Raw genomic sequence first — 23,497 nt, 5'->3', positions numbered from 1 at the left:
GCCACAATGGTTAATGACATGAGCAACAGTGCCGAATAGTTGAAAGTGTACTCAATTATGTAAGTTATTTGATTTATAAATAATCTAATTTTGATGTAAAGATGATTCTGAGAGATTCTAGTTGTCAAAAAACTGATTAATTTATTTGGACAAACAAGTTTAGAATTACAAACAAATATTATAACTCTAATACCTGTTTAATTATAATTGGTAATACTTTTCTAAATGATTTTCTTATTTTTCCAGGTTGATTGGTTTTTCAGCCCTCCAGAAAGCAACGAACTTCCTGAATTAATTCCTGAAGTGACAACTGATGCGCCTGTTACGCAAACGCCACCTGCAAAAACTTTGCTATTAGAAAATGTTACAAAAGTGGAAGGTAATAAAATTAATTAAAAATCTAACAAAATTCTCTCATGAAATAATTGCATTTACAATAATGTATTTAGTTTATTTTATTTTATTTCATTGAGTATCAAAGATGATACCCTGATGTTTTAATATTTAATTCACAATTAGAATGATAGGCTTATAGTTTATTTATAGGGGCGACACACGGAATGTCGTCCATAGATGACACAAGTGAGATGTATGTGTATATGAAGGAAGGCTTATAGTCTAATGCACGTGAATTGTTCAAATTATGATATCACAATATTTTTTTAGCTGCGGCCAGAAACGGCAGAAAGTTTTAGGCAGGACTAAGACAGCGCCAATACCTAGCGTCCACACGGAAAATCAATCTTTTGGCGAAATGAGCGTAAGCGGCGATGGAAAAATTCAACGAAGCGACGACCTGAATAGTTTCAGAGAAATTTCAAATTCTGAAAGATTGAACTCTGCTTGTTCGTTGACCAGGGTGACAACGACAAGTACTCATAGCTCATCTAGTCACAGCAGCAGTACATATCACGAGGAAAGCAACAGCTTAATTCAGGTTTGTTTGAAATAATAACATGCAAAAAATATATATTCTTAGTATTTAAAACTGATCTCAGATACAATTGAGTTTAATATTTATTTTAACAATATGATATTTTGTTGCGTAAGATGCATTGCTTTCTTATATTGCAACTGCATGTGCAGAAGTCTTCAAGGTCGTGATTAACTATAACAATTTATTAAAAGTTGATTGGTCGAACTTACCCCAGTGGTAATTACCCGACTTCATTATTCAATATGAATGCAAGCAAGTATTAATCATGACCATTACCTGCTTGCATTCATATTAGATAAATGAAGTACATATATGTTATATGTAAGGAAAATCTGTGATCTAAATTATTTCAAATTATTTATTATTTAATGTGTGGTAAGTGCGAAGTAAGTAAAAGTATAAATAAAATTACAGTTTTTATCAATTAGAAGATATAAAATTATTGGTGAACAGTATTTCTATGATTTGCAATTATTCAAAAATATTTGAATATTTATTTTTATATATAGGACAGTGTGACGCATTTGTCGCACGACTTTCTGGCGATGCCTTGTTGCTCGATTACTACTATAGTCTGACATTTTGTCGGGTAAGATACATTGCGTTCTTATATTGCATTTGCACGAAGCTGAATTACAAATACCTTTAAGAAAAATTTAAACATAAGTAATTTTTTAACTTCTAAGTTGCACCAGTCATTGCAATACTGTTCCTAAATTGTTATTTTGTAATTTTTTGTTAACTTTTGAATGTTAATATAAATCAATTATTTGATCATATACACTTAATGCAGAACAGTTTTTCATGGCACACTGATGATAAATACCCACCTTGAAGCAAGTTTAAATGTTTGGCATGTTCACAATATTAATGGTATCAAAGTGTATTCACAAATTAATGCACCAATTATTATATATTTATCTACATATACAATGTTTTCGTGTACCATAGTAATAGCCATAGATAAACAAGTATAATGGTAATAGCATTATGGTTCAGTTTTTATTTAAGTAGTAAATCTACTCCTTTTTACTAAATAACAAAATCTAAATAACTTGTAGAACTTCTTTCTTTATTTTTAAGCTATACAATTTCGTATGAGCTACCGAGAAGAAAGGAAAATTTTAAAGAAAATTGATTATTACTCATTTCTTATTAATAAGGTTCAAAATATATTTTGGCGGTTAACAATTAAAAATTCAATAACATACTCTTGTATAAAGTATTAGCAAGTGCAGTCAAAAAAAAATAGTATAGTAAAATGTACATTAAATATATTTTTTCCTAAGTCATTTATATGTACATGCAATTGATAAGTTTTTTTTATAGTTATTTATAAGTATATCTACATATATGTATAATTAGATATTAATTGCACATATACCTGTATTTTACCTCATTTACTGAAGATTTGCCTGAATAATTACAAGACCTTTTAAACATAAAGATATATATATTATATATATATTTTATTTCTGTAATTTATCATATGAGAGGAATGATTTAATAATTATGATTTAAAAATATAAGTAATATCAAATTATTTTTTTATTTCAGGATGATAAATCTCAAGACAGTACGGAAAACAGGAAGAGTTTGGAGTTGAATAGTGGATGTAAGTACCCCATAATGACTATATAATTATCTATAGTGGAGCGAGGGACTATTTTTATTGCATATAATTCTTTTATTTTAAATCGATTTAATAATTGCCTAATTATTCATTTATCATATGCACGAAGTAAAAATAAACGAACTTAATGAATTTTAGACGTCAGATACTAGATCAAATAGGGCTGATATGAAAGTGATGCGAAAAGAAATAATATAAATTATGAAATTATTCAATTTAGATTATTTTCTAAATACATATTAGTGCTAGAAATAGGGCTTTATACCGCATTTCCATTTATTATGTCTATTTGTCCGCCCTAAGGGTCTATTTTCTTATCCTTTTATTTATGCTTTCATTCTGAAAAGGTTGAACTTTATTGAAAATCTTATTGTTTTTTATTTAGAAAAATTATTATATAATAGTTCAAATTTAAAACCGTTATTTTATTAATGCTACAGTTATAGTAAGTAGCACCAATGAAACTACCTTATCAAAATTGATTGCAAATTTTTAATGCATTTCAGAAATTTTAAATTGTTTATTCAATAAGTTTAATCATGGTTCATTTATTAACCGGTTATTTAACTGGTTCAAAATCATTTACAAGTTTCTAATTTGTCTATCATATACACGTTTTCTGTTTTATTTCATACATACCTTATATATATATATATATATATATATATATATATATATTTATATATATATATATATATATTGCTTTTTATTAAATAAAATAATAATAATAAAATTAGGAATAAAAATCATTAACTTCGAATTTTTTTTAATCCAGATAAATACATAGTATTTTTACTGACTTCGAAAACACAACATCGCATTTGTAAAATACAAATAATTGATATCATTGTGGTTTCTTAAATGTTGATTTTTATCGATCATCATTAGGTACCGTCATGAATCAGATACCTATAAGGCCACCACGCAAAAGGCCCTAAAATCGAAGGTACCATATTCGTTTGCACAGAACTTAGACGTTGACTAATGAAAACTTCATACTTTTTCACCGACTAACCAAAGCTAATTTTCCCATTAACGCTATATTAATTTGTTTAAATTAATTCCTGATTGCGAGATTTCTGCTTTGAGATTTGTTACATTTATCAAAAATGTGACGCTATTTCATGCATCATCAATGTTTTATAAGCATTCTTTTAATAATTAATTAAGCATTAAATATTTGCTGGTTTGCATAAATACTGTATCTGATTCTAATAATTTGTGCATTAATTTATGTTTATTTACTATCTCGTCTTTTTGTTAGCTTTATGGCGTAAATCTGGATATAGCTTGATATAATAACTTATAAATTTAATATTTACTGATAATAGTTTTGGTGTTTTTATATTAATAAATTTATTATTTTAACTTTATATGTTAACCTGTAAATTTGTGTGACTTGATCTTATTATAGTTGGCATCTAAATTTTCGTTTATATTTTTTTGATTGTAGATGAAAAAACATTACGCATATTCAACAAATATAAGACATAAAATATTTTAATTTAAGGGACTGAGAATATATAACGGTTTCTCAGTCACCTCATATTGTTATAATTTGTGTAGAAACCTATGTTATGTAATTAGTATAGATATTCGTGTCATTACGCACGTTGGTGTGATTCGAACTTATAACTATTTCTTAATTCCTTTAGGTTCTGATATGGTGTCCGACATTCAGTCAACATTCGATCGCCTCTTAAACTCGCCGACATGTTTAAATCCACTTTCTGGTCCTGATAACATACCTTACGCAGATGAAAGTCCAGAAAAACCTCACGGCTCACCGAGCCGACTTCGTGATCCTAGTTGGCATAGACGTTTCAGAAGCTCCTCCCATGGGCAGCATAATCAGCAACCTTTAAATACCTCTCTCATCTATGACCAGGAACATATAGATCACCCAAATCAAAATAAAATTCATGATCGTGATATCGTAGACTATGCTTCTACAAGTTCGACCATCTCCAGCCAACAATCCTGCCACAGTGTCAGCACCCAAAGTTGTGAGAGCAATGATACTATGGATAGCTTAAGATCAGATCAATCAGACTTAAAAGAAAATGATGATCATCAAAATTTACACGACGTATCCTCACAAAGCATATCAGGATCGGAATCTGCAACCAGTACTAATAAAAGCAAAGATTATAAAAACGTTTACACAGGGAATTTTTTATTAAAATCTCAAAGCAACTCTATGATACCTGTGAATGTGGTCAAGCCCTTAAATACTAACAATACTACTTCTGACGCTAATACTTTATCATATAATGTTTCTAAGCAATCTACGGTCCAAGAGAACATATCAAATCAGGACAGACCAACCGAAGGACCAGAATCTAACATAAATCTTAATATAACTTCAAATCAAGCGGGCACTTCTTTAACTTTAACATCTGAAGGATTATACAATGATAAATCTACAACAGTTTCAGTTAAGCCAGGGTCTTTATTTCGTTCAGAAAGTTTGAACAAACATGATAGAACTCAATCACCCATAAACAAACTAAAAAGATCAGAGAGTCTTAATAAAAAGGATGATATAAAACTAAAGCGATCAGAAAGCCTTTCCAAGTCTGAAAAGACTCAAACCAATTATAAAACCAGAGAAATGACACTTTCTAGTAAAAATTGTGGTAAAAAAGATACTAAATTGAAGAGAAAGAATGGTAGTCAAAATAGAAGTATAAACGTAGACATACTGTTGGAGGAACTAAGGACTATGTAACTTCTCAAGAATCAGAAGCTAGAAAAGAACAGGTGCGAACTAGTTCTCCTGACTTAAATTTAGGAACTTGCGCCCGTGACAGTTTTTTACTGGAAGTACGAATGAGAACTCCAAGTAACATGATTGCAGAAATTCGAGTAAGTCATAACTTCCTCGAGTCACATATATAAACACATTCTGTCTGCAAATCTAAATACTTTCTCTTTTCGAATGAAGAGTATTAAATAAAGGGTTTCATAAATATTTTTTGTGTCAATGTGATATCATCGTGTATATTTAAATGTAAGAGAACGTAATATAGCTTATGAAAACACAAAACACCAAACCATTGTTAACAATTTTTGAAAACATGTCAATTATTTATTGTTGCTTAAATGTAATTGCTAAAATATTGCATATCTTTCTAACACTCGGAACCAAGTTTAGAAATCTATTATAAATTAACTTATATTATATGTTTTGTTCATATACATATTTAATTATTTTCAATAATGAAAATATTTTATATAAAAAAAATATTAGGTATAAAAAAACCAGAATCAGATTATGTTAAGTGAATGAAAATGATTTTAATTTGTGAATTTTTTTTCTTAAAATTTATGTAATATTAATGAATGTATTCAAAGGTAAATGCTTGGGAAATAAAAGCATATGATGCTTTTTTACTGGATTTCACATAGAAAACTATCCAGCATTTAAATTTACAAATACACGTTAGGAAACACCAAATATTCATACATGTAATAAAAAAGTTACATTTTATGAACTAAGATTATATTTAAATTATTAATCACAGAATATTTGTAGAGTGTTTGGAGATGTATAAATTCAAGTATTCAATTATATATAATTGTAAAATTTTATTTAAGACTTTAAAATGAATTGATTGCAAGTCTATATGTAATAAATTTGAATCACGCTTTAGTTAGTATGAATGGGTTATGGCTAATTATAAGTGGTTGAATTAAAGGAAACCTGAAAATAAGTGGTTAACCAAGATTACATTAGTTTGTCAGTAGACTTGCCTGTATTAAAAGTTCACTAATTGTAAATATATTTTTGATGTTTTATTAAATATTTATTTTCAATACTACATGTACTTCCAATCTTATACATCATAGCCATACATAGGTCCTTCCATATACGCTTTATCCATATCTCTAGAATTTCGACGCACTCTCCTGCCTATTGGTTCTAAATCTGCATAGCATTTTGGAAATACTCGTTCTACAGCATCTATTGCTTGATCTCGAGTTACATTTCGTACGGCTAATACTGAGTTCAGAGCTTTTGTTTTCACACAGTTCTAAATAAACAATAAATTTCGAATGTATATTTTTTTATGGCCACTCTCATACGAGATTTTATTTATTACCTGATGAGCTTCTTTTACATTAAATATTGAGGCATCTCCTTGGCCCCATGCACTCAAGAACGAGCAGTGAGTTAAGTTAGCAGCCCTGATTTCTGTACAGGCTAAATGATCAATGTTCTTAAAGTCAAGTTCATTTCGACAAAAATCAAACATATGTATCATTTCATGTGTTAGGACACCTTGGACCATTCCTTGTGATCTAGCCACATTCTGACAAATAACTATCTACACTGACAAAGAAAACAATACATTAGGCAAAATAACATAATAATAATGCAAACACTTCTGCAAATGAAGGAATCTTATATTATATTATATAGTATAGAGTAAAGTTGACACTGACCATGAAAAATAACAGAAAAATGTGAATATGCCATATTCACTTTAATTTATGGACTCAGTTAAAATGCTTTCATTGAAACTAAAACTAATAAATTTAGTGAAAGCATTGTACTGAAGTCATTGTCAGAAAATGACTGCATTTGATAATTATTTTGCTTTTATAGAACATCCCAGAGCCATTGGAATTTTTTAGTTTCGACTAACAGCAATTTTATATCATGTTCCCAAATTATGAAATATATGCTTATATAAATGAATGAACTAAAAAATTTAAATTTCACCTGATTCAATTCCGGATCATAACCCCCACTTACAGAAATATCACAAACTTCACACGATATATGTCTTCGGATATCCATCTCACTATTTTATTGAGATCATTATTATCAAAAAAATAATCAATTTTTAAAATTAAATTACAAAAAGCAACTCACCAGCCGGAACTTTTCAATGCACCCATCATTAATTTTACGATAGGACCTTAAAAAAAATAGGTTTCTGTTCTATTATTGAATATGACATTTATTGTAAAGTATTTTTTCTTACTTTTCTTAATACAAGCAAAAACATTTTTTTCACATTTTAATTTATCTGTACTTTCTCTTCCTTCGATTCCGAGTATAATTTTTTTCAAACTAGGTGAATATTTTTGGCCTCTACGTTCAGGGTATAAATCGTATCCCCATTCTTTTTGTTCTGTACTTGAAGAACTGTTTGTATTTTCTGCATCCGCAAACATTTTATAGATTCTGGAATAATTTTATAATGGTGACATGATATCATAGATAAGAAAATTTGCAAGATATTATGCAAATGTAATGGACGCCAAAAAAATGTTAGTAGTTTTAGTTATCTTTTTACATTCATTAATAATTGAACAATTATATAATATAACCTATAATTCATGACATGTATATTAGCGGCAAGGGTTATAAAATAAGATTTATCTTAAGAAGTAACATATAAACGAAGTATATATACCTTTCCAATTAAAACTAATAGAATATAATAATGAGCGTATTCAACCCTGTTAAATTTATATTGAAAATTGTTATAAATTTAACCAAACTGTTTTAACTTGCTAAATCTATTTTAAACTTAATACACCGTCGTAAGATAATTTATATTATATTCGTCTAATCATAATTACTAAATAATTTAAAATTGCTAAATAATATATTGTCAAAAATAAAATTCAAATGTGGTCGCGCAGTTAACCAAAGTGACTTTTTGCTTATCTGTTTGGGACTTTAATTATGTGCAAATTGGGATAGATGTCCTTAGTGTCGCCTTCTAATTTCTTTCTGAATGTCGATAAGTCGATCAAAATGGCGGCTAAATGCAATGCGACATCTACACTAAACATGGCCAAGCATACTATTCAGTTTATTGCTGTTAAAGATGGAGCTGAAATGGTGATGTAAAATAGGTTTGTACACAAAAGAATTTATGTTTACTATGCCTTTTAATTATGCTACTTTATACATTAATTGTCCGGAGTAAACTATAATCATGAAAGTGTTCTTAGATAAACTCTTTCTTAAAAGGATGCCTGGCATCGATTGCAGTATTTTTGACATTGGGTTCATTTAATTATACATTAGATTTAATAAGCATATTTAATTTATATTTTTGCATGATGTATGTTTAAAAACGATTGCTTTTTAACGCATAAATATTTTAAAGGATCTACTAAAACAAAGTGAAAAGAACAAGCTGCAAAATGGGTGACATAAAAAACATACGCGTCGACAACTGGGGAATGTTTTTCCTTCAACGGCTTCAACAGTTTTTCAATAAAACTGATTATTGTGATTTGACACTGCAGTTTCATGATAATTCACAATTGAAAGTTCATCGCTTGGTTTTAAATGCTTGTACAGAATATTTTACTATATTGGAAAGAAACTGTGAAATGATTGATGACTGCCTTATCATGCCAATGGACTTGCAAGCAGACGTTGTGGTCCCTATTGTTAATTTCATGTATACGGGGCAACTAGAATTTAGATATAATATGCTTGATAGGTTGCAAACTACAGCACAGATTATGAACATTGCTATACTAACAAAGTTATTAAGAGCACAAAGAATACAAGCACCAAATGCTTCTAAACCAGTTTTACTGAACCATCAGAATCCTATTGTTTCTATGACATATAACTTACAAGGTCGAAATATTATCCAGAAGGTAGATGAGTATTCAAATGCTAGAAACATGAAAAGGCGACCAATGTCTTACGGGCTGGATAATATAACTCCGGAACCATTGAGGGTGACTAAACCTAAATTTTCAAATATTGTTGATAATGTACCTCGTCCTACAAGATTTGAAGCAACAGAAGTTGTTAGCGATAATACATTTGAAACTTCTTTTGATAGCATATCTTATGAAAGCAAACCTCTATCTATGCCAAAATTGGATAATAATTCAATTGAATCAAAAAATTCAAACTCTAACAATCCGTTTGAAGAATTGCGCAAGGGTTATGTGCAAAAACGACCAGCTCCTGCATCACCAACTTCTTCTGAACCTAAACGTGTAAATTTACAAGATGTCAAAGAGTATGTAGAAGCCCATCGGCTGCGAGCAAATTATGAAGTGGAAGAAAATGAAGATGACCCGGATGATGATAATTATCATGACAATGGAAATGATGATTATGATAGTGGTCAAGAAGAGGACCCAAATTCTAACTCACAAGAAATATCTACAGAATCTTCAAACCAAGCCTTACAGAATATTAAAACAGAACAGCAAAAAATAATAAGTGTAAGTCAAGACTCCAGTGCTAATCACGCTCGTATAATAAGTGAGGTTCTAAAGAAGTATCCACATATCATGAAGAATAATAAAAATATTAAACTTAAAGTAGTTCAGCAAAGATCAAGTGGAACGACAAAGCTAAATAATGATGATAAAGTTGTGGTTAGTGTAGCAAAAGAATGCAGTCCAAATAATGACGGTAAAGTTATTACACACAAAATAATAACTCCTTCAGGTCAAATTAAAGTTGAAGAACAACCTAAAGTAATTGATGCAAAAAAGATGCATGCCCTTCTTGCATTAGGCGCTGAAAATAAGACTGGTCCCTGGCTTTGTTTAAGATGTGGAACAAATGGTAGACCTATAAGTTTTCCTTCTTACCCCGTTTTTAGAAAACATCTAGTTCGAGTTCATAATGAAAAAATAGATGTAAGAATTTGTGAACACTGCGGTCATAAGTCCACAAAACGTAATTATTTATATTTTCATCTATATACTAAGCATGGTATTAAACCACCTAGTAACACACATTTTCCTAAATGTTCTCATTGTGATTATATAGCATTGAATGATGCTTTATTGTCTAAACATATATTAAATCATTCAAAATTGAATGAATTCGTTTGTAACCAATGTTCAACTTGGTTTAGGACAAAACAAGCATTGATAACCCATATGGCCCAAACAGGACACAAAATTGGTGCTACCACAAAGGAGTCCCAACAGTGCATCTATTGCAATAAAATGTTCTTACGTGAAGCAAACATGTATGCTCATGTAAAATCAGTTCATAAAGAACAAGCACGCAATGATGGTATTATTGAATTTTCTGATAATGAAGAAAAGAATTATACTGAACCTTCTATGGAAACTGTAGAAGGTAATGATAAGTATATCCCTAATGACCCGCAATTACAACAGAGGGGAAAGATTAAAATTCTTTCAAATATTGCTCTACCACCAGCAGTTTCAAAGGAAGTACAAATGATGCTTGCATCCGGACATCAGACGCATGTTAATACTATATCTCAAAATGCTACAATTGGCTCACAAATTGTAGGAAGTGATATCATTATACAAAATGCAGTAGTGCAAAGTTTAGAACCCAGCTCTGAAGCAGAGGCTTTAAACAATGTGGCTTCTGGAATAGCTACTAGTTTAGGTCTTGTGGATAGCATTGTTGTCATGGACGATCATTATGAAATATCTAACCAGAATGTTGACGAGAATCAAGACAATACTCAATTCCTTGTAAATCAAATGCAATTGGATGAAATATCAGAAGAACATATTTCAGAAACAATGTCTGAACATTCTCTTGTACATAGCAATGAATCCAGTCTAGGACAAGTTCAGGCTGAAATTCAAACTGGTTTCACAACAACAAAAATAATTACTCAGGGTAATGTACTCAAATTAACTGAGTCCCAGCAAAATGAAATAATAAATGAATTACAAAATTCAAACCATCTAACAAGTCAGAATAATGTTGTTATGGTTCTCACAGAAGATCAATTTAAACAGGTAAAAGAACATCAAATGCAAAACGATGAAAATATATATGTTGTTTATTCACAAGCTTCACATATTGATGTGAATGAAAAACAATATCTACAGATAGGAGAATCTGAAGAACTTCTGGAAGAAAATACAGAACTTTGTAATTCTATAAATCAGGAAACAATAGAAAATAATATTGCAGTACAGAATGAGGCTTCTGGACAGTGGCCTGAAGAAACAGTTGAAATGATATCAGAAGAGCTTAGAAAACAAATACAGCCTGATAAAGTTGAAGACTTGGTAAGTACACCTTTAATAGTCAAAGATGATGAAAATGAGACCCAAACATTCAACTTAGAGCAAAAAGTGGTTACAAGATTCTAATGAAACATGTATGGAAGGAATATTGCAGCATGATGTTTCTATGGAAAGTTCAGAAAAGAATGTGGATATTGTTAATGAAGGACATGTAGCTCATATTGAACAAGATGTAGCAGAAAGTTCAATTGTAACTGACTACAACGAGCAATGGAATGAACAAGAAATATCAAAAGATATTGAAGAAAATCCACAACATTGTGATATGAAACAGCAGATGTTGGATAATGCAGATGAAATAAAGCAATTTACAAATGACCAAATTTCATCCGATACAATAACTCAAAATGTGGAGAAAGAAGAAGTTGATCCTGAAAGTGAAATACCATTGCCTGGCGATAAAAATTCTGCTATAGTTAATTCATCCGATCCAAGTAAAATTAGTAAATTATTGGATGATTGGGATGAAACTGACAGTGCAGAGAAAGCTCTTGAAACTGAAGGACAGTCACAAGAACATCTTGGTACAACAAATGATCAAATTCACAAATTAATGGATGATTGGACGGAGGAGGATACAGCAATGGAAATGTAATTGATATGATCATTTATTGTTTATTTATAACAAAAATTGTAAATTGCATTCATTAAATCAATCACTAATAGTTTGTCTATATATATGTGCATGCATTTTTGTATAACATTTATATTTTCTTTATTTTAGTTCTATCATTTTATTATTCATGTTCAGAATATAAATAATAATTTATTAATTGTAATACCTAATGAATAAAATTTATTGTACTAATTAAGAATAGAAAAATATGAAACAACTATTGGCTTTTCTCTTCCCATGGTCTAGGTCCTCTAATACTTTGCCAATTGTCAATATCTAATTGCTTGATTTTTTCGTACTCCCCTTCTAATGTTACCGATCCAGGCTCCTTCATTTGTATTCCCATTTTTTTGGCTTCTTCCGGGTCTATCAACTTTTGCTTTCTAAATATATACCTGCAATAAAAAACAGTTTCTCATAAAGTAAGATTTCATTATTTTCAGTAGACACAATTCTAAATCTATAGGAAAAATATTGATAAATTAAAGTAAAAAATTTTACACTTTGAAAATGGCGCTATATTTAGTTACTGCTGCTGAACGATAGTGATGAATATGGCGCAAATGTATATGCAACGTTAGCGGTTCAACTGACAGGTGAACAATAACATTTAGGCCTATAAATACAGGCGTATAATATAAAATTTTAATTTGCAAATTAAAACTGACAATAGATAAATGCTAGAAATTAATAAGCAGCATTGAAAATGCCGTCGTTATGTATTAAACATATAATCAGCTTTAGTAGTGAAAATGAAAAACATCGCACAGAAAATTTATTATCCCTCAATCCAAACAAAACTTGGCGTTGCGAGAAACCAGGTGAAAAATGTGCTTATGTTTTATTACAATTAGAAAAGGCGAGCTCTATAACGGGTGTTGATATTGGGAACGATCATTCAGCATTTGTTGAAGTACTTGTTAGTCGAACAGGCGGCACAAATGATACATTTGAGGAACTTCTACCTATGTCATCTTTAATGACACCAGAGGAATCTCGAAATTCTACATTTACTAATAGGGTACGTATGTTTACAACTGACAAATTTACTTCCGAAGTACAAAGTAAGAAATGGGATCAAATTAAAATAGTCTGTACGCAACCATTTAATACACATGTTAATTATGGCTTAGCTTTTGTAAAAATTAATGGCAAAGATGAAGCACCTTTAAACAATTCATCACATACGCCGAGCACATTTATTAAGAATGATACAAGCAATAAAGTAATAATTGGTAGGTTTAAATTTCGAGAGGATTCTCCAGATGAAGCAATTTTAGGAACCGGATCACTCTTTGCTCGAAGAAAAGAGCTAAGTCAAGAGGACAAAACAAAATTAAAACCTGCAGCAGCAATTAGGGAGCATCACTGTTAAACTCAAACAAATCTAAACAAAAAAACACTTTAAATGATTCTAAATCAAAAGGTCATGGTACAACATTACAAGAAAAAATAGAAACTCCTAAATTGAATAGAAATCGTGAAGCTTTATTGTATAATGAAGAAGATGATTGTTCTAATGAGAGATTGAATAAACTGCTTGAAAGAGATCAAAATGCTAAATTAATGGAAAAAGAGAGACTGGCTAAAGAAGCTCAGAAGATGAAATTAGCCAAGGAAGCAGAGAAAAGCAAACTAAGTAGAGAATCTCAATCAACATCTTTTGAGCCCAAAAAGGCAAAAAAAAATGAAAGTCAGTCATATGATTCATCACCAATTGATAATAAACGTTTCAAAAAGAATGAAAATCATACAATGGCTACCAATAATTCTTCAACAAAGAAGACAAATACAATAATTGGACCATCAACTTCCAAAGGAGAATTGGAAAACAAACCTATGAAAACATCAGCTCATTCATCGAAAGCACTAAAAAATGATGGTGCAATAAAACGAAAAAAGTATAAACCATTCAACAAGCTGTTTGAAAATGTTGTCTTTGTTTTAAGTGGTTTTGAAAATCCACTCAGGTCAAATCTGAGAACAAAGGCTTTAGAGATGGGTGCCACGTATCAACCAAATTGGAATGATAGATGTACACATTTAATTTGTGCATTTGCTAACACACCAAAATATCAACAAGTTCGAGGAAAGGGTAAAATAGTGAAAAAGAATTGGATAGAAGATTGTCATTCTCAACAAAAATATATTCCTTGGAGGAGGTTTAGCTTAGTTCCTACAGATTTGAAAATGAATGAAAGCGATGAAGAAATTTTTAGTGAAGAAAGCATGTGATTATGAGAATGTTAGAATGGATAATATTACTTTAACAAAACCAAAAACTATTCAAAATTTAACTGATGACAAAAATGCAAAATGTGATCCATTTGAAATGTCCACAGAAATAGAAGATGAAACAGAAAAGTCTAAAGATTTCTTCAATGGTAAGACATTTTACATAGATGAAAGTGTAGGATCAGTAGCTTCTATGAAGCTAAATACCATTATCAATTTGCTAGGTGGCACTGTGGATAAAGTGTTAACTAGTGATATTGATTACAACATCACGGATAACAAAATTTATGATTTTAGCGAAGTAGTACAAGTTAAACCAGAATGGATATATGAATGTAATGATATGGAAATGTTTTTACCAATAAACCGTTACATTTTATAAAACTTATGATTCTTTAATTCATTTTTACCATGTACCTTAGTTGAGCAAATTCTTTCAATCCAAATGAACCACACACCATAAATAACATAAATGGTAAGCCATATTTTACAGATCTCCTTTGTCTTTTGTAGTAGGAACTAATAGTTTGTAATATATTCATTATCTTAAACAATGATTTAGCCTTATAACCAATGAAATATTTCAAAAGAAATATTTGTATTTATATAACGTACAACTATATATAACGAAAGCAATAATGTTTTCTTATATTCGATTTATATTATATATTATAAAGTAATGTGTTATACATTTTGAGATATAACCTAAAAATGTATTTTCCGTCAAACTGAACTGTCAATTTAAAATGGACACACTGTTATTATCAGTACTACGAAACAGGGACGCCCAACCTTTTACAGTTTTTTTTTCGATAGAATCTAGTTGTTCTTTCCCTGGAAAATATAATAATATTATCTATATAGTAGAAATTTGAGAAACGCTTTATGTGTAGTAAATTCCATATAAAATATTCAATAAATTTTATAAGATTACCAAATTTTAATAAAGTTAATATAAAACATTTTGATATAAATTACTCGCCCTAACTTGAGTATCATATATGATAAAATGTATTGTGCTATATGTTGAAAAATATTATTCTTCTTGTGATTAATTTGTTAAAATTGTTAGATTAATTTATATTAAATACAATTTATTGCTATGATAAACTTCCGGTGCTTAGGTTTCAACAGTTCTATTTTGAATTAAATAATACTGATTTATTCAAGTCATCAGAACAATTATTACATATTAACAATTATTTTAATTATTATGTAATATAAGTAGTTTTAAATTTATATATACAAACATTTATACTTACATATTTTTCGTTGTACAATTACAATATACATATTTTGATTTCTACAAATAATATACACAAATGTACATAAGTGTTACTCGCTCAAGAAAGATAATTTGATGATGTAAGGCCAAATAAAGGGGATATATATGGATTTATATACCTGTATTATAATGCTGTTCAATTTTAACAAAAAGTTATTTTTTGTTAGAATATATATTATAACAACCAACAACATATAATATTGTATTAAGTTGTGTCTGTCTATCTAGAAAGTCCTGCCTAAAAATTATTCAGAAATTATTTATGGATAGGTTAAATATCATTTTTTATGTGAACTGCGGTAATGTATTATCAAAAGTATATTAAGTTATTATTAACTTCCCGTAGGATAAGTTATAGTAAACGCAAAAAAATCGAAAATGAAAATTTTTGCGTATCTTGACGTTTTGAAGGTTCTGAATATTTTGGCATACATTAGAAAAAATGGATGTGTGTGTGTATGTATGTATGAATACAATTTTTCGTCCACGATTTCGAGCGCACGAATTAACCAATTTGAATGATTCAAAAAACATTCGATTCCTATTGATAGGGAGATGTGCTGATTAGTTTTTGGCAAATGCAGGTCCAACCGTTTTGGAGATACTGAGCAAAGAGTGCAGAAAATAGAAATTGAATTTTTGAGAGAACGGAGCATCCGATTCGAATAATCTGAAAATCATTCAATTTGTAATGACAGGGAGGAGTTTTTGACAAAAGCAGGTCTAGCCGTTTCGGAGATACCGAGCTAAATGTGCAAAAAATGGCAGTTTTTAAGAGAACAAAGCATTCGATTTGAATGATTAAAAAACTTTCTGCTTGTGTTGACGAAACGAATGATTTTTGGGATAAAAAAAAATTAATTATAATTTTTTTTGAATATCGAAAATAATTCGATTTTTTTATTTAGCTAAAGTTCTAAAGCTCAATTATATACTTTAAATAAATAGTTTTAACTTTGCAATTTAGTTTATGTAATTCTTATAAATATTAATAACATTGTCTATAGACAAAGTCCTTGGTCCTTCTGATCGAGTTTTGTTTATTTACTTTTCTGTAAACATATATAATACATTATTTATAATAATCTATTTGAAAATATTTATTAATTATTTATATTATTATAATTATCCTCTAATATTAATTGTATTGTAATATTTCATTACAATACGGAAAATTCCAGCAATTTACCCTAAAGCAACTAGAGTTTAATCACTCTTCTTTTATCTATGAGTTTAATAATTATTTTAATGTACCTAAATACTACATTAAATTGAAATTAATGAATATCGTTGAAATATATTCGAATATATTCGGAATAAATGTTAATATGCATGTAAAAGATTTCTTCAGTTTAATTTCAGTGTGAATATTATGAACAGAATTTTAGAAAACTGATTGAACAGATTTAAGGGATTAAAAATATTGTAAACTAATATGCAATTTTCTAATTAAAGATGGCAGTATAATTTTATTAGAAAATATGACCTTTGAATGTTATTCTTTACTCAACAATAAATCTTTCTGTTTTCAAATTCTTGTCAAATTATTTAAATTGTAAAGTTATAAAACAAATGAAAACAAAGCTAGAACTGTTAGAAATTGTACAGGTTTCGCATTTTTATTATTTTTGTTATTTACAGTTTATATAAATCTAAAGTGTGTTAATAATTTCCATTTTCGGCGTGAAAGTTTTTGATGAAATTATTTCAATGAATTTCACATAAAGAATAGTCGAGACATTTTCACGAAATTAAGAATGAAGCGTTTGCATCGCATTAATTAATCTAGATTTCTACTGCGTAATCAATATTTTCAATCATAGATTATAATGCCGATAAAGATGTTCGGTTCATTATCATAGTTTATTTAAATGAGATAATACTTATAGATTTTACGAGTTTGGGATTAAGACAATTGATTTTTTCGATAAAAATCTGTTCCCTTTGTGACAAAATCGAAATTCGTGTTTATTTTCGTGTCTTTCAATATTGCTTACAATTAGTACGCATAGTTACAACTTGACGGCGTTGTATGGCAAGATATTGTCATGGTGTACGAGAAAATATATTTCTCAATTCGAGTGTTCAATATTTTTACCTGTTGACGCATTAAATATTGCAATGTAATAAGAAAAGTGTTTTATTTGATTTCTTTATGTAATTATTTTTTTGCTGTTTAGTATATTTTTCATTTTTCTATTTTTCGTCGGGTTGATGCATACGTGATGTGAGTGTAATACTAGAAATGGAGGGCTTATCGACATAAAATAAACAAATTACATTTTACGTATCATGCATTTAAGGTATGTACTATAATTTCATCTTCAAATTCAATATTAATTTTGATTTGTGACGACCTTTGCATAAACTTGCTTATTATAGTTTTTGTGCTAATAGTGCGTATATTTTTGTTGATTGAAATATTTATTGGCCTGATTTCGAATAAAAGTGTATCATAATATTTATAATGGATCAATGAATGTTGCTTTAACATGTAAACAAATATAAATATGTTTTATATATAAATAAGAAAATATAAGATATAGAAGTAGATCAATCAGATGATATATAATTAACTGGTTCAATAGTTCGTGATATTTTAATCAGTTGATTATATGATGCTTCAATATCAAGATTTTATTATTTTTAAATGTCAGAAATACTGTGTCTTATTTGTTTTGTATTTGTTCCAAATTTGTGGAGTAATTTTAATTGATAATAGTTTTTAGGGTTAACATAAAAAATTGTAGGAATTTTATCAGTTTCATAAAAATGAAGTTCTATAAAGATTAAGAATGTTTATTAAATCATCTATAACTAGCCTCCTCCAGATAAACTTATATATATATGTATATATACATATATATATATATATATATATATATATACATATATATATATATATATATTATATTATTTATTTATTTATTTATTTATTTATTTATTAACTCCTTTGTATTTCAGATGGCATAAATTTTAGTTAATACAATGTCAGTGAGAGTGAATTTTGAAATAGGCCACGAGGCCTCAATTCGAAGTAAACGCACCCTCGAAGGTTTCACACATGACTGGGAAATTTTTATAAGATGTTGTGATGGAGATGCACAACACTTTATTGAACGAGTTGTATTTCAGCTACACGAAACATTTGCTAAACCAAAAAGAAGTATGCTTTGCTAATATGAAGTCTATATTTTATATTTTAATTTACTTACAGTTGTAATCATGTTTTTGGTGAATAGTTTGTCATTTTCCAAATTCATAGCTTAATGTAGTATAAGCATTGAAGTAGTTAAAATGAATTTCAGTTTGTATAGAGATTAACAAACTAAATATTTGGATTCAAATATTTGTGTTAGGTTTATATATATATATATATATATATATATATATATATATAATGCAAATTCAAACTATATTTAAAATGGAGTAACTCATTGCATTTCTTTAATAAAACTCTTTATAATTAGCCATATTCCATTCATCCTAACTAAAATTTCTTATTTAAATTGATTACATAAAGACTTACAATCCAAGACTTGAAACTTTATGCTTATATATAATATAATGAATTTCTACAAATATTCTACATTCCATAATTTAAACATGAACTTAATTTATAAAATGTAACTTTAACATTACATGTAAATATTTGATGCTTCTTTACGCGTCCTTGTAAATTTAAATGCAGAATAGTTCTTACCTTTGATCTGTTTATTCATATTTTGTAAACATTGAGGAAAAAAATATCACAAATTCAATATCGTCTTCAATTACTTAACAGAACAATTCTGATTTTATGGCTTTTGTTTATAATATTAATATAAACATATATAAAATATTGTCGTTAATGTTTTGATGTTTGTTCGTTCATTGATGTTCCACGGGACTTGGTTTTGATGTAGTTTCTCATTATTGGAGCAATGTACCACCTCATACATTTATTCAGTTTAAGCATAAACTACCTATTTATTTTACCTAATCCTTTGTATTTTTTGAGAAATTTTGCTCAGATTTTTGGTATTCCAACGGGGCCATTTCTCAGTTTCTTTGCTAATTAAATTTATTAATTTCTGGTAGATAATGATTGTTTTTTTCATTCTGTTTATCTTTAAAATTTCTATTGTTGTTTTACTAATTCACAGAGCTATGTTATTAAGTGTGTATATATAAAATAGGCTTAAACTAATTTCTTAAAAGAAAGATTTTTTATATATATGAACAGAATAATGTGATAAAATGAACTTTATGCTTTATATAAATATTTTTTCTTGTATTTTAGCGATTAAGGAACCTCCATATACTTTGAAGGAGTCAGGTTATGCAGGATTTGAAATACCTATTGATATATATTTGAGAAATAAAGAAGAGCCTAAAAAATTCAGTTTAAATATGATTTGAATTTACAAAATGATGGGCCTGCCATAACAAAAGTACAAAAAGAAAAATATGTTTTTCATAACCCTTCTGAAGAATTTAAAAAAAGACTCTTGAGAGGTGGTGGTATTCTTGTAAATAGTAGTATAGAAACTGATAAAAATAAGGAGTGTGATAATAAGTTGCAACTTACTGGCAAGCCAAAATCAGGAGCTGATATGCTGAAAAAGCACAAACCTAAAGATCATAGATCTGAAGAACCAAAATTGTCTAGCTTTGCACATTTATTCGGAACACCAATAAGCACAGGATCTAAGGCCTCGCCTGATCCTAAGAAAACATCTCCAATTCCACCTAAATCCAGTACAAATCCTTCTTTGAAAAAAGATGATAGGGCTTTGAAAGAAAAACTGGATAAATCAAAATCAAAACTGAGTCCGTCAAAAGAAAAAGATAATTTAAAGAGTAAAGATACACAAGATAAAGTTAGAGAAGATAAGAAGAAAGCACATAGCAAGGATAGAGATAGAAGCAAAGAGAAAGTAAATAAATCGGCTATAAGCCCAAGACCGAAAAGTCCAAAGCATATAAGCCCATCTCTGTCCAATTCTTCTGTCAGTCGTTCTGATTTGGAACAACAAAAAATTAAGATTGATGATTTGAAAAAGACCAATGATATAAAAGAGCGCAAAATAAAGAAAGATAAAAAGGGCCATGATAGAGACAAAAAGGACCATAAAAAGGACAGAGAGAGGGAAAAGGAATCATCCAAGGAAATTAAAGTAGATCAAAAATCTGTAATCAAAGACAAAGATAATGCCTTGCGAGATACTATGATTAAAGAAAAGCCTAGGGAAAAAGAAAAATTAGTTCCGTTGAAAATGAATGATGTTCCAAAATTAGATCTTGATCCTAAATTGCAAGAAACTAAAGGTCAAGATAAAAAAGAATTGGATAAAAGACATAAACATAAGAAAAAGGATAAGACTAGAAAAGATGATTCTAAAATAGATAAAGAGAAAAGAAACAAAAATGAAAGGAATTTTGCAAGTAAAACCAGGGAAGAAAATGATTCTGTCAATGCAGATGATGTGGTCATGAAGATAGACAATGAAAATGTTCATGAAACAAATACAATAGAAAATTTAAGTGATCAAATTAGCAGTGATTCAGAAGAGTCTGTAAAATCTGTTGAGGAACCAATCAAACCTAAGCCTGAGCCGATAATTAGTAGTCCTCTAAACGAGTCACATTTTAATAGTATGGATAAACAGAAAGAGAAGGCTGTGAAAAAGCATAAGGAAAAAACTAAATGTTTTGAGAAAGATGATAAACGCAAGAAAAGGAAAAGCAAAGAGGATTACATTGATAAGTCCAAAATGTCCTTGCAGCCATCAGCAAAGATTCAAAAGATGGAAGAAGATGTTAATTCTGATATGGATACAGAAAGTTTAGATGCTAATGAGAATAATGAACAAATCCACTTAGACAATGAGTCAGTCTCTATTGAAATGAGTGAATCGGCTGATGTACCCTGCAGTCCATTACCTGAAGAGAAGGCATTCACTCCTGATTACATGTCTGAGTTGAAAGAATTACAACATAAAATAATGACATTGCAAGACAACACTGAGATTCAAGACATTGTTCAAATGGTAGTTGAGACTGGCCAATTTGAAATTACAAAGAAAACATTTGACTTTGATTTGTGTACGCTTGATAGAAGTACAGTACAGCGATTACAGGAATTTTTTGCTAGTTCATGACAAAGAACATGAGAGATATAATACAGAGAATAAATTTAAATTTATGTACAGAACCAATAATTTAATCACAGAATATTATTACAGACGAAATTTGTACATAAATATATAATAGCATATTTTATTATGCTGAGCGTATGCGGAAACCTGTGATTTTTCAGTCCATAGACTATAATGTGATTATTATTTAATAATAACACTTTGTAGAGTACCAATTTTTTGTATAAGGTCAATTTATAAATTATTTACACACATCTATAGAATCAGATATTTAGTATATGATTAAAAAGATATAACAATGTACATTAACTATTTATTTTACATATACATATTTCACAAAATTATATATATAAAATATCTAATATGTTTACTTATAAAATTACATACATGATATGTAATATTAATTTGAAGACACTGAATTTTTTTGTAGTGTCACGCAATATTCTAGCTTCAAATTATTTTGTGTTATAGATAAATGTTTGTCGATTTTCTATATTAGGTTTCATAATACAAATCATTTTTATTTATGTAAATTATTTCATGGAAACATGTAACATATAGAAATTTATGACTGAATAATCTTATTTTCTTGATTTTTGTTTCAAGTAAATGATCTCATACTCATTGTTTTTTGAACTAAAATTTTGAATTGTGTTTTTTATTCTTAACAACCTGTGTTAATTTTTTAATTATTGATAATAATTCGTACTCAATTTATTTACTTATACTTTGATTTGTACTGTTCAGACACTATATTTGAAAATATTCATTTCAATAATATTGGAAAGGCGTTTTATTTATTAGATAGTGTCTTATATAAAGTTTTCATGCCTCTATTATGACTTTGTAAAGATTAGTAAATAATTTATTATAATTATATATTTATGGCAGTATATTTGATACTCGTTAGGGTATTTAAAATTATATGTTTATATGATTCTGAATTAGAAATTGTTGCAGTTGTAGTAGAAAAATTAATAAAGTTATAGAATTTGATGTGGTATTTCTAACTTTGTAGAAAATATATATTCATGCAATTGTAATGCAAATGTTTTTACTAACTTTAATTGTGGTTTATAGCTATTAGTCTTATATAGATGAAAAAATAAATGTGCAATATATATATAATATATATATATATATATATATAATACTAATAAATAATGGTCTGCCGAAGGCAGCTCCATATATATATTACATACAGATATATTTTGAAAACATCTTAAGTGCAAAATATTTTAAAACAAATTCAAAAAGGTGAAAATTAATTATATTAATAGCAATCAAGATTGAATTAAGAACTTTATATTATCGTATTATACATTCGTAATGCACAATACTCTCTAACGTTTAAGTTTGTTAGTATGCATAGAAAAATGAGTCAAACTGATTAAAACCTAAAACAGAAAAGCCTAGAAACAGTTTTATATTTATTTTATAGTTTTAATCATTTATTGTTCAAACAATCTTTCAACGAAGATGTTATCCAAATTATATATGTATATAACTCCGAGTGATAATTATATCATTTTATTAACTTTGTTAGTATGTTTTGCTTACATCATATAAGTACGGCACGTAATTGAAAGATTAATGTAAAATTAAAAAGTTAAAAAAA

General features: G+C 28.5%; 6 protein-coding genes across 6 annotated transcripts in view; 4 read left to right on the top strand and 2 right to left on the bottom strand.

Annotated features, from left to right (window-relative positions):
* Positions 1-560: 560 nt before the first annotated feature.
* LOC113367418 (uncharacterized protein DDB_G0281025-like) lies at positions 561-5,301 on the top strand. The gene is made up of 4 exons (XM_026609027.1): positions 561-589; positions 667-937; positions 2,495-2,552; positions 4,226-5,301. Exons 1-4 carry the CDS (start codon positions 561-563, stop codon positions 5,299-5,301), a joined length of 1,434 nt encoding a protein of 477 aa, XP_026464812.1.
* A 975-nt stretch (positions 5,302-6,276) lies between these two features.
* On the bottom strand, positions 6,277-8,209 carry LOC113366702 (mitochondrial inner membrane protease ATP23 homolog). Its single transcript, XM_026608358.1, has 6 exons — positions 8,000-8,209; positions 7,565-7,767; positions 7,453-7,498; positions 7,300-7,381; positions 6,677-6,901; positions 6,277-6,607 (listed from the first exon to the last, which is right to left on the bottom strand). The coding sequence occupies exons 2-6, from the start codon at positions 7,755-7,757 to the stop codon at positions 6,410-6,412; spliced, it is 744 nt and encodes a 247-aa protein (XP_026464143.1). The 5' UTR covers positions 7,758-7,767; positions 8,000-8,209; the 3' UTR covers positions 6,277-6,409.
* Positions 8,210-8,382: 173 nt separating this feature from the next.
* LOC113368216 (centrosome-associated zinc finger protein CP190-like) lies at positions 8,383-11,700 on the top strand. Its single transcript, XM_026609781.1, has 2 exons — positions 8,383-8,447; positions 8,705-11,700. Exon 2 carries the CDS (start codon positions 8,742-8,744, stop codon positions 11,667-11,669), a length of 2,928 nt encoding a protein of 975 aa, XP_026465566.1. The 5' UTR covers positions 8,383-8,447; positions 8,705-8,741; the 3' UTR covers positions 11,670-11,700.
* Positions 11,701-12,376: 676 nt separating this feature from the next.
* LOC113368215 (cytochrome c oxidase assembly protein COX16 homolog, mitochondrial) lies at positions 12,377-15,095 on the bottom strand. Its single transcript, XM_026609780.1, has 2 exons — positions 14,872-15,095; positions 12,377-12,614 (listed from the first exon to the last, which is right to left on the bottom strand). Exons 1-2 carry the CDS (start codon positions 14,994-14,996, stop codon positions 12,437-12,439), a joined length of 303 nt encoding a protein of 100 aa, XP_026465565.1. The 5' UTR covers positions 14,997-15,095; the 3' UTR covers positions 12,377-12,436.
* Positions 12,824-14,814, top strand: LOC113368213 (DNA repair protein XRCC1). Its single transcript, XM_026609779.1, is given in 2 exon segments — positions 12,824-13,585; positions 13,588-14,814. Coding segments are annotated over 2 exon segments (1,527 nt in total). The 5' UTR covers positions 12,824-12,925; the 3' UTR covers positions 14,455-14,814.
* Positions 15,096-17,727: 2,632 nt separating the features above from the next.
* The window catches only part of LOC113367416 (uncharacterized protein PFB0765w), a 14,316-nt gene continuing 8,546 nt past the window's right edge, over positions 17,728-23,497 (top strand). The window contains 4 exon segments of the mRNA XM_026609026.1: positions 17,728-18,042; positions 18,704-18,905; positions 20,022-20,114; positions 20,117-21,880. Coding sequence (XP_026464811.1) covers positions 18,728-18,905; positions 20,022-20,114; positions 20,117-21,880 — 2,035 coding nt within the window. The 5' untranslated portion in view covers positions 17,728-18,042; positions 18,704-18,727.

The sequence above is a fragment of the Ctenocephalides felis genome, unplaced genomic scaffold (genome assembly GCF_003426905.1).
Source record: "Ctenocephalides felis isolate EL2017-DRISC unplaced genomic scaffold, ASM342690v1 CF-g0.4_SCAFFOLD_01170, whole genome shotgun sequence".
NCBI lineage: Eukaryota > Metazoa > Arthropoda > Insecta > Siphonaptera > Pulicidae > Ctenocephalides > Ctenocephalides felis.
The sequence above is the reverse complement of the archived record's forward strand: the minus strand, read 5'-3'. Positions and strand labels throughout refer to the sequence as shown.